A 12,541-nucleotide genomic window follows, 5' to 3' on the forward strand; every position below is an offset into this window, starting at 1 on the left:
GGAATCACGAAGTGGGATTTTAGTAACTTATATTGGTGTGTCAATGGTTTCAAATATGGTACTCCATATTTTATAATGAGTTATGAAAGGTTATACTAGTGTATGATGAGGTGTATCAGATTGTCATGTGGATGATGTCATCAGTGATGTCATCTGAGATGTCATCAGTGATGTCATCAGTGATGTCACTGACAATGTCATGAATGATGTAATATGTAACATCATCAGCGGATTGCGGGCGCGCGAGTTATAGTTAGTAGATCTAACTATAACAAAGGAATTTCAATGGTTTTGTACGAGTGAAATGTCCAGCTAACTATAACACCCCTGAAACCTATGGTTTTTTCAGTGAATTTTTAAGGTTTTTTAAATGCTAATTCCTAACTAGAACATGTCTGAAACCTATGGTTTTTTCAGTGAATTTCAAAGATTTCTTAAATGACAATTTTTAAATGCAATAATAGTTATATTTACTTTTTTTATATGGATTTTCTACATATTTTGTAACTATTTTTACATATTTAATTTTTTTAATTACATTATATATTTTTAATATAAATGGATAAAAAAATGTTTTAATATTTAAACTAATTTTTTTGTTTTATATATTTTTTCATATATTTATATTATTTTCTTTATTGTTTTACCAAATTTTTTTGGGGAGTCACGCACCCAAAGCGTACCTTTCTCGATCACTGCGCGGAACTTAGCCGCCATTTTAGGATTGTTGTGTAGGATCCGCGCAAGATGTGCGATGGGTGCGTATTTTCATGCGCGATCGCTATGCGACCGGTACGTGACTCCAGGCGCATACGCGACACACACTTATTACTTTACGCAGCACTTGCATAAATTCTAAAGAAGCCCTGGTGGCTGGCGGTCCCCGGGGCTTGGGGGGGCCTTAGAGCCCCCCCACCCATGAATACTGAAGCCTCGGGGGGTGGCAGTCCCCGGGGCTGGGGGGCTGTGAACCACCCCGTACATAATTTTATAAAGCCCTGGGGGGTGGTGGTCCCCGGGGCTGGGGGGTCCCTCTGGGCCCCCCATTCACATAATATTGCCCCCAGGACTTGGCTAATTACCAACAGCCCGCGCTGCTCTTTATTTTTTATTTTAAATAATCGGCATGATCCGCGCATCTTCCCTTTTAAACAAAAACAAAAATAAATAAATTGGGGGGCCCAGGGGGTCCTTGTGGGACCCCTAAGCAGGCCTAGGGGGTCAGGGTGTTTCTACCCTGCCCCCTTTTTGCGTTTAGTGCACTTTTGTCAAGGATTTCTTGTGCCTCGGAAATGGCTGCCAACACTGCCTGGTTTGGAGTGTTGACAGCAAGTTGACAGCCAATTAACATGCAGCTCTTCATCGAGAGGGTGAGCGGATCCACTGCACCCATAGATGTATATGTGATTTTACTTTTGATTCTCAGGAACTACTGAACAGATTTACACCATTTAACCAAAAGGCACGACTCTGAACCAAGGGCTACCCTTTTGCCAAATTCGGTGTAATTCCGTTCAGCAGTTCGGGCTGTAGCTGCGACTAAAGGTTCCTATGGAAAATTCAGTAATCTGCCATTTATAGAATGTGATTGAATTATACTAATCTATTGCGCTATTACCTACAGTTTGAGATAGTTTCCTCTCATGAATTATGTGTTGGATTTATCGTAATTGAAATGCATATGCTTATAAATTGGTGTTTTAATCAATAGCGCGAGCCCATATAGGGCGAAACTGTGTTCTAATCAACTTAATTGAAATCACGCGCTTAATCTGTTTAATAATTTGTGGTTTTGAATCAACTATGCTTCAATTAAATTATAATTTGACCAGAGTATCACATTACAAAGCAGGATATGTGATGAATAACATATTCCAAGATGGCGCTCGATATCGAGCAGAAGTCCTTTGTTAATTTCATGCATTTATTTTGAATTTAAGTTGCCATGACAACAGCGCTCGTCGACACTGACGAAGGCTGACGCCGAAACGCGTTTGTTGTTACTATCGAGTCTCGTAAATAAATCCTAAAGGTTTATACCTAACGCGAGTGCTGGTCCTAATTTACTGAGAAGTAAGGAGCCTGATATATATATATATATATATATATATATATATATATATATATATATTTTGTATATCAAGGCTTAAAACCCAAGGTTAGTGTGGTTGAAGACTTTTGCTTTCTTCAAAATGGCCAAAGTGGGTAGGCTTGCCCCGGGAACCTGTCCATTGGTTTGGGAATACCAGGAGTCATTCCCACCCAATAGCCAGTGCCAGGTATAAATGTGGCACCCTCTTCAGAACACTTTCCGGACTCACGGAAGATCAGAAAATTACTGGACTTGCTGCTTATGACCGGAATGGAGCCCTTGAGGATAGGACCTGCTCCCGCTTGCACTCAGGACAAAGAAATTAACTCAAAGTGTCAGTTGGCTTATCAGCTGTGTGGCTTTAGGGAGACAAACTGCAACAGGGCTTTTCTTGCACGTATCGAGCTACCAGTGGCAAAAGGACCTGGACTGGACCCTGCTTTTCGCCCCTGTTTGACATCATGCAAGTCTCCAAGTTCCTCCCCATAGCTCCCGTGGGCTTTAGAAGTATACTCCAGTGATAGATTGGTAATTAAAAGACTAAGTCAGAAGGTAAAAATTTTGATCAGGAGAAACCTAGTTGGATTATCTGACCCATGCTCCATCGCGGTGCGACTCAAATAATGCCAAGGTTCCAATATACTGCAACCAATAACTAACATCGGCACTTTGTGTAATCCAGAAGAACAGCATGAACAAAGAGTTGGAAAACTACAATTTCAAATAGGTTACATCCTCCAGTATAGAAGAATAAATACCCTTAAAGCATCTTGATGTTTAATACGAAGACAGTCAACAGGGGAAAAATGCAAGAGTATAAGCAAAGAAATGATGGGCTGGGATGCATGAGATTAATTCAAGCACTGCACCCATCACTTTCTTGCTTTCCTCAGTTACTATTATGTTCAGATGTGGGTCGGGTCCGTGCTCACTGTACCACAGGATTCAAGTTATGCCTCAGTGTTCGGGCCTAAATAGGCTGAAACTGGTCTGTGTTACCGTTTGACATGGCCCAGGCCTGGCAGCTCAAGTTTGGACTTGTGTTGGAGCAGCATCGAGTCTGATGTTCATAGGGCTGGTTCCCGTCTGGGGTGGCATGACGGAGGGCAAAATAACATGCACTTCGATGGGGCTCAAAGTTATTACCAGTTGCAGAGATTATTTCAAGCATTCTACCCATCACTTTGTTTTCCTCAGTGTGACTGGTAGGCTCACATATCTCAGAGATAAGGCCCAAACAGGTAGAAACTGGTCTGCTTTGGGGTGGCTGTGTTCACCTTGACGGGTACCGCCCGGCAGCTCTTGGAGGACTCTTCATATTGGATCAACACCAAGGCTGATTTGCATAGGGCTGTCAGAGGTGGCAAGGTGGGCAAAAAACACCTGATGGGCTATGATAGGGATGCAAGCAATTACCAGTGGCTGAGTTTCCACCCATCATTTTTTGTTTTCCTAGTCTCCTCATTTTTCCTCAGTAAAATGCAATAGTAACACCTATAGGAAAATCGTTCCCCATCTTTTGCCAGGAAAAGAATACTTTGGCTGAAGGCTTACTGGACAAATAGAAACCACCTTGAACACTAGGAGTACAAATTAATTTAGGAGGCATAGGCTTGATCAACAGGACTCCTGAGTTCCCGTACAGATTAATCAGCTGATGACCCATTGTTGTCAGAGATGTGGGTGAAGGGGTACATTGCGTTGGAAGGAAAAGAGACTCGCGGAAAAAGATCAGCTTTGCAGTAGAAAGTCATATAGATAACAGATCTGGAAGAATCTAGAAATGCGTGGGTGACCAGACACTCAACCAACTAGCATCAATGTAGATCAGCTGGGTATACTGGCTGCGGTCCTGCACAGGTGTGCTGAGCTAAGCGGAATGGCGACAGACATGAAACATTTTTAAGGTATGCAGTGTAGTCTTTATTAAACACAGCAGTTTTACGACTTATGGGGAAAGCACACTAAAGCACTGCCAGGTATAAACTGAGTAAAGCACGGTTTATTTCTACCCATTTGTTTTTATTTAAATACGCATATCAAATCTGCTTCAGAAAGACTACAGAGTGCATATTTAACTTTCCCGCGTTAAGATTTTAATTAAATCAGAGAAACAAATTGAAAACCTCAGTTAAGGACATTCTTCATGTATAAATAAGTACTGTTAAGAAATGGGTAGTCCCGTTTGGAGACTTGAGTGCTTACAGCAGTAGAAGTGATACAGCGTAATAATAGGAGACAGGTTTGAGTCCAGTAAAGTTGGGTAAGTAACCATCTCTGATATTCAGTGGCGACCCTCGACCTGAACTGTTTATAGTCCTGTTCAGATCTCAAGCTCAGAACATTTTGGTACTTGTACATCTAGTGATCTGCCTCCTCTGTTCATCCTCTTGAAAGATTGTGGGTTCATTAGATGGGCGAGCAAGAGTGAAATACACTAATGCAGTTGATAGGCGTGGAGAGAGAAAATAAAAAATGGTATTTATATAAAATATGTAGTAAATATAAATTTGATATGTTGTGGTTGGTTCTATTTTGGACAAAAATAGTTATCGATAATTGTTGGACACTGTTGATGTACAGACATTTTATGACCAGCTGTGTATGGGGATGTGTGAGGTATGAATGAGAAGAACAAGTTACTCACCTTCGGGAATGCATTATCTAGTAGAGACTTTCTAGCTGCAGAATCCTTACCTTACATATCCAGCCGGACGCCTGGGAAATTCAAAGATAAGGAATCTGCAGCTAGAAGTCTATCAGACTGTGCATTTTTTGATGGAGATTGCGGTGTGTGATGTGGGGAGGGGCAGATTGAGCTGGATTTTGTGACTAAATTGATTTGTGTACGAAATTAACATATGCAACTAAAGAATCATGTACAACAAAGATGTGTTCTTTTTGAACTAAGAAAATGTTGTCCTAGTGAATATATGAAGAGTACTCCCGTTTTGATACATATAGTGGACTCTACATGAATTGTGTTTATTGAAAGAATTGTAATAACGCTGAGTGACTATATAGCGATTTTCCATTCAGTAGGGGAAGCAGTTTATTATTTTTTTTATTAATTAGGCAGGCCTTAAGTTACGTCAGAGGCTGGGGTGAAGTGTCAGTTTCGGAAGGTATACAAGGCCATCCACCCATTATGATTAATGGTTGCTGTACAAGATCATTATTCATAAATATACTTCTAGCATCTTTTGGGAACCAGTAGGGCATTCTAAGGGCAGATTTGATGTGGGCCAGATTACCAAGTTTAAGGCCCTTTCTGTCACCCATGTTCTGGAATCTTTAGAACCTGGAATTTGTTTTGGGAGGCTAGATAGTGGATGTTGTAAAATTAGAGACTCATCAGCTCGATTTTGATTTCTGTGTGGATAAGTGGGAATATTTCTTGAAGGAAAAGGTTCCAAATTCCCACCCTTTATTATTATATTGACTTGGGGGGGGGGGGGGGGGGGGGGGGGGAGGAGCAAAAACTAAGACTGGTGTTGAAAATGCCTTACTTTTGGTGAGGTAGAATGTGTGGTCAGTCAAAGGGCAGTGCATTGGGCTTAGCGCCTCAGTTTAATAGGTTACTGATCTCAATATGATTTACGCAGATGACTGTTTATGAAGTGGACACGGTCTAGGTATGAGGTAATTCTGTTTGGATTCTCCAGATCATCCTTCAAGCAGAAGTGAGTTTGTGTGTCTGTAGCATACATTTGCTAGTTCACATGGAAACAACATGTATTGAAATAAAACACAGGAGAGAAAGGGGTTTTTTTTTAGAAAAAAAAGGCAGATTACTACTGAAAAATATTATACATTTATTTTGATCAACACCTGAATCTGACAACATTGTAATAGGTCATCCCGCCTATTGTGGGCCAGGCAACAATGACCGATGTAAACAACCACGCGGCCTCTTTTTTCTTTTAAAAAAAAGGAGGAGCTACACGTTTCAAATACATATATTTCTACAAAAACATATACTCTTCTGATAAAAATCTGAAAATCAATGAGGTGCTTCTGAAGAACTCATTATATTGCCATGCAATGGTTCACCGTCAAACATCTTTGTTCAAGACATTTAGTCTGAAGACTGAATATTGGTCCATATGCTGTTAAGTTCTATGTCTTAAAATGAGGACTGAGTGGTATGGGTGCTCCTTCTATGGGCGCAGAGCTGGCTACATTCATTAGCTGCCCTGCGTGCATCCTCTCATTGACACGCAATTCACAGCCATCCCGAAGCATGTGTATAGCGATCCGCGCAATGTTCCGCGAGTCATCAAGTCCGCTGTGCGGCCGCCCATCGTAGCTCATACCTAGCTTCTCTATCATCATCAGCAGTTTAGTCTGAGTTCTGGGTACCTGGTCAATAAAAAGACAAGGACAACACTTGAGCAGAATATAGTTAGAATAACAAATTCTTAAGTTATTTAGGTCTTTCTTGGAACCGTTTTGCTGGTATTAACAATGCCATTCTAAATTATAAAACTGCAGATGTGCAATGTGAGTAAAAAAGATAAAAGGTATTTTTGTGTTTCAGGGTGTAGCTAAAATGCAGTGAAACAAAATCACACTAGTACACGTCATATCTGGTTCTATTACTTGAAAGTAGGTCGTTTAGATCGATGGATTACTGCATTCTGCTAATGTGAGGGAAAAACTTGGGGTCTGCTTCACAAAGATTTTGCGGTAACTTGCTTCTAGTACTCCTGAAGTCCAGATGTAAAACAAAAGTAATGCATGTACTGGAATCCCAGTGTCATAAAGCTAAACCTTTAGGAGGGAACTGAGTGAAATTATATTTTCCATTCTGGATCATTTCATTTATATCTGAACCAGAAACGTTAATTTGTGATTGCCAATTACTAAATAAATGTAAATTAACTTTTGGTATAAAAGGTTAAAAAAAAAAAAAAGCGTTTCATAGTACTAAATGCCAGACCGGTTGTCTCCTGGATGATTTTATTCGAGCAAAAAACTTCTTTAGGCATAATGTGTACCCTAAATATGGCCTCTGTCTCGAATCTGCCAAAATGTTGTTCCCTAAATACTTTTCTCATCAACATTTGCTCATCGATACTCATGCCTTGGATGGTCAGGTTCGGACTGAATTCATTTGAATAGATGAGCTTATTAGTGGTGAACAGATTCTTCTGAAGTAGTGTTGGATTTTGTGAAAAATAGAAAGATGAGGGATGTGACCTGTCATCACTCTGGAAGAAGGTAATTTTCTCAAGACATTTGGGTGACTATTAAGCGGGTGGAACCTCACAATGCTCCCATTGTGTGTACTTCTGTATCTCTATAGGATAGCTAGTTCTATGTATACAATAGTGTGCATAGTGATGAGAACAAAACATTTCTTTGTAACTGACCAAATTTAAATAAGGATATTCATTATTCAAAGTGGCATATACCTCTCAATCAAAACATAATTTTTTTTACAATCTCTGTATCCCAGTCATCTGAAATAGAAACGGGAATAACAATAGATCAAAACATAAGGTAATTACAATGTCTCAGTGGTCACATAATTTGATATGGAAAATTTTCCCAAGCGATGCCCTCGGGTATAGCAGTGATGTTTGCAGCGTAGAGATTTCTTCAAGGTCTTTCAGATGAAAGATGTGTTTGTAGTTCACAAACCACCCGTTGTGCAATTGTTCTTTCATGAACATAGTGTCCATTCAGTAGCACGGTAATCATTGTTGCTAGCCATATAATGAGTAGGCACACTCCTAGAGTAGTCCAGATGTAGAAGCAGGCTGGAATCAAGTATCTGTTACCGAACCAATGATACTCGCAAAGCAATCAATGGTGTAAAGCGGCTTTGGAGTGTGGTGAAAAATCCTCTGTGCGAAATTCAGTCACTCTTATTCAGTTACTTCACGAAAAGAAATCAGTTATATTGATGTGGGCTCAGGTGGAAATGCATAACAGATCACAGAATCGCGTCAAACACTGGCAACTGTAGTGATGATGGCATCAGATTGGTCAGTGGACTTCACTGTTCTGTGTAGAGTTGGAGATGCAATAAGCTAAAATATCCCCTTCTGGGAGCTCAAGCTAGAAATATTACTCAAGCTAGAAATGTTATTGCTCTCATTAAGGCTACTCTGCTCAGAGTAGGGAAAGGCTGAGAGGTTCCACTCTGAATCTTTCTTGGTGTCTGCGATGGTCTGCTGTAGAGAATCCGCTTCATAGTGCTTTTCATGTGGTTGATGGACACCTGTCTGTTCTTCCTTGAACCAAAGGAGGCAGAATGACAGTTCATCTGCCTTTTACCCCAAAGACATACAGATGGTCTGTAAGATAGTGCAAAAGCGTGCTTGTCATGGATTTTTTCACAAACTAGATCCTCTACTTTAGGGATCCACCAATCAGCAATAGGTTCAACCTTCTCTTTGCTGGTGGTGGCATCAGAATGGTTTACATTAGACCACTTTTCTCAGACCTTGTGGATACTATGTAAGACAGTTAAGCGTTTTCCAATCAACCCTTTCTTCATCTGTCACCTTCTCAAGATTATCTAGGTCACTCACATTAATAGGAACTCTGAAGAGAAACTTGTATGGAGTGCCCCCCCCCCATTATCTATCTAGGCAAGTTATATATTGCTCTATGAACTCCATACACATTATTGTACCAACTAAGACCTGAAGTACCCCAGCTGTCAAGGCTTGTTTAAGTATGCCATTAACACACTCAACTAACCGGTTTGATTCCGCTCTAAACTAACTTCTGACTAACTCCCAGTACAGACATAGTATCCATGCAAGCCTTGGAGGCGAATACAGGAGTATTCTCTAAGTGAAATGAATGAATCGCCCCTGTCACTACCAGACACTGCAAATTCTTTATGCTCGCTGAAGCACTCACATTTCTCTCGGGCCACACCCACTGGAATCAGGAACATGAATGAATAACCACCACTGTACACTTCAATCGATTAACAGAATGCATTGGTCTGATGTGATCCAACAGTAGATGGTTTAATCGGTAGACAAATGTAACATTTTTTGACATAGTCTCCAGTTTGTTTATATAAAAAAGGCAACCAGTAGTGTTGCTCTAGCATTGCTACCATTGCACTAACCCCCGTATGGGCAGAAGTCAATCCCTCATGAGCGCCCCTGATTACATCTAATTTAGCCAACTTGTTTGGTATTTTGCGGTCTCACACTCCTGGTAGAGCGACTGCAGGAGTATGGTCGGAATTAAGTGAGCAGGACTATTTAATAGGAAAGCCTACAGGAGGCTTTCTACTTTGTTTGGTGGTATGTATGGCTGTCAAACTACCTGTGACGATGTCCGTCTGAGATCTGGTTAAAGCTGAAACTCCAAGTCTGAATTGCAGCTTTGGCAGCTAAGTCGGCTGCACAGTTCCCTTTAGCATGTAATCCATCACACTGATGGCCCAAATTGTGCCTCACATGGACCAATGGATACTTATCTTGTAAGAGAGCTACCCTTCCCCAAAGTTGTTTATCTTTAATGGATTTTTCCTTTGAATCCTTGAATCCATTCAAGTGCCAGTGTCCCAAGTCAACATTGTACCCTCATACACAGATAGTTGGATCTGGCACTAAGTGTGAGAAACGATGGATTAACCTTTCGTAATTCAAGTAACGGAGCATGAAGTTCTGCATGCTGCGCAGTGCTGTTGCATAAGATCTTAGTATAGGTGCACTGCGGACGGAATTCACCATCTTTGACTACATCTTCTACTGCAGCGCAGGCTGTGGGGTGCTTGTATTTAGTGCTACCGCTGGTTGGACAGAGCCATTTGTATTTAATATGCTCTGGTAAGACTCAATGGGTAAGGGTAGGAGAAAAAAGTTGTTAATTTTGGAGAAAAGCCGGAGTACGAAGAGTGGGATCATACTAAAGCTCTTCAGTCTTCGAGTCTAATCCTTTCTCTTCATACTGACTTCAACCTCTTGTCCAGTTTCACCTTTTCTGCTATACTCCTCCTATCTTCAGAACTCTGATCGACTTAACTGTCAAGAGTCCTGAAAAGAGCATGCAGAGCAGATATCAGAATACCGATACCATTCTGATTTTTTTTATTTTCTTCCGGTCCCTTAAATAGCAACCACCCCTACTAGATTCCTGAGACGCGGAAAAACCAGTCCATCTGTGATCTCTACTCCTCTGTTTCTTCTGGTCTTCCTTTGCAGATTTCTCTTAAACGGAACCTTCAACATCACTTTTAGGTTGTAAATGTGGCCTAACGGCTTGTAAACCTAAAGTATCATGACCCACAGTGGTGTAAACTTCCACAATTATTTTTGTTAGTTCCCATTCATGATCTGGAACTGGAACTGCTATAGCCAGAACCGAAACTTCAACCTTAATGTTGCTCACAATGATAGAAGAAACTATAGAAAAGTTTTCCATTAATTTAATTCCTAAGCCCACGGCTGGTGCATCTCCGTTCTCGTTTTGTACTCCGTTCTTGTTTTGTACTTCTTTTAATACCTCAGGAAGAACTGCAAATGAAGGTGTGCCATGTGTAATAGTGTTACATTCCTCTTCGGGTGGTATCATCCCTAGAGGGGGAAGACAGTCAATATTCTAGGTTTGTTTTGAGGGGTTGTAAATGTACAGTCTGCTTCCAACTGGTTGGTCTTGCTAGCAACCCAGAAGGGAATCACTTCACACTTAACGTGTGCTTAGAGTTAATAGTGTATGGGCTGAGGAACTGTATCGGTATCTTAGCTGTCAAGCGTTCATGGTATGTAGCACAAACTGTACAAGTCTCATGTATAAGGCACATATGTAATTTAAAACTCCTCCCACCTCAGTGAGCGCCACCATATCGGGACAAGGAACGGGAATGGAGTCAGCCAAGACTGGCCTCATGGCCCCTTCATTGCTCAGAAATCCCAGGCGGACATTTCTGTGCGAGAGTGGTAACAAACCAGTTCTGATGTTCCAGGTAAGATAAGGGGCTTTCAAATCATGGTAAGCCCTGTCATTTCCAGGCACCTGTACTGCCTTGTAAGCCTGAAACTGCCCAGAGGCAGTGTCTATAGCCTCAAACTCCACCCAAGAGTAAAACGTCTCAAAGGCATAAGCAGCCAATACAAAAATAACTGTCCGCCCCCCCACCCCACGCCTTTCGGACACCTCAAAGTTTGAGATGGTGAGTAACTGTTAGCCTGTATTTGGCCCCGTCACAATAGGGGCGGCCATATGAATGGATTCAAATTTAACAGAATCAAAGAATATAAAAAAACAGAATGGAAAACAACACTTTAAAATTCAAGCTTGACAAACCTACGGCAATAGGTGCTCCCTTATTCCCTGTAGGAAGTAATCGCCCTTAATCCGGTCTTCACAGTAATGATGTAATAACGATTCATGTGTGTGTCAAAAAGAAACTACTCAAGGGGTTCACAAAACATCCAGGTTCCACACTGGGCGCCAATGCTGGATAAACTGAGTCTTTGACTCAGCTCTTCAAGGTTTGCTTTCCCACCCACAGGTGACATGAGTTTAAGTCAGTGCACCAGCCCTTGATTGTGAAAGAACGGTTTTTTGTAGTCATGCAAAACTCCACCCAATACATAGTTAAAGTGGTGTCAATGCTTATGTGTTACTAAACAGGGAACCAGGGACACCTTGGTGATCAGAAACAAACCTTTTTCATTATATTCAATCATACACACAGACAAAATGTTCTAAGAAAAAGACACTAACTAAAAGATGCGTTTAATTCAACAGGTGCACCCATTGCTCACCATACCTAAAATAACCAAACAGAATACGATAAAAACAGGACAAACAAACGCTGTAAACAGCAAGAATAAAATGAAAATTTCTAACAAGGTTAAAATGTCATCTAAAAACCTAACACCCTAAAACCTACTTCTATACACTACACTAGGAAAGCATGGTGAGTAGAATAAGTTACAGCTGGATTTTTTTTAGGGAGGATCAGCACACTGCATACCTTATTTACATCAAAAACGCTGTACTTATCAGGAGTCAAGGAGGCTGTGTTCCCTGCAAAAGGCAAATACGCATTCAGCATCTGCTTGAGCTCCTCCCGGGCTTTGGCTCAATATCCGCTTTCAGTAAAAAGTGTGATAGGGTAGTAGGATGTCTGGCAGGCAGGATCGCTTTCTATTCTGGCAGTATCTTGCTTGCGATGATCTGGGACGTTGGACCTCTCCCGACAGGTGGTCAAGTGGCAGTACTTTTAGATTGTATCTTATGTAAGATGGAATTTCCAACATCACCTTAGGAATGTTTGATATAACCTAAGATACCTTCCTTTAAACATAGTAGGTAAAAATATGACAATTCAGAAAACACTTTTGTCTATTGTTTTTCAACCTTGAAATTGAGATCACAAGACCCATGTTCTAGACTGATGTTGCATCAGGGACCGTATTACATAAACTGCCCCGGGGGCGCTACAGGCTTCTGCACCTGTTAAAA

General features: G+C 41.0%; 1 protein-coding gene across 1 annotated transcript in view; it reads right to left on the reverse strand.

Annotated features, from left to right (window-relative positions):
* Nucleotides 1-5,894: 5,894 nt before the first annotated feature.
* ERI1 (exoribonuclease 1) overlaps nucleotides 5,895-12,541 on the reverse strand; it is a 116,628-nt gene continuing 109,981 nt past the window's right edge. The window contains exon 7 of the mRNA XM_085641009.1: nucleotides 5,895-6,454. Within this exon, the coding sequence (XP_085497135.1) occupies nucleotides 6,212-6,454 (243 nt within the window). The 3' untranslated portion in view covers nucleotides 5,895-6,211. The remainder of the gene's footprint in view (nucleotides 6,455-12,541) is intronic.

The sequence above is a fragment of the Triturus cristatus genome, chromosome 2_2 (genome assembly GCF_964204655.1).
Source record: "Triturus cristatus chromosome 2_2, aTriCri1.1, whole genome shotgun sequence".
NCBI classification, from domain to species: domain Eukaryota; kingdom Metazoa; phylum Chordata; class Amphibia; order Caudata; family Salamandridae; genus Triturus; species Triturus cristatus.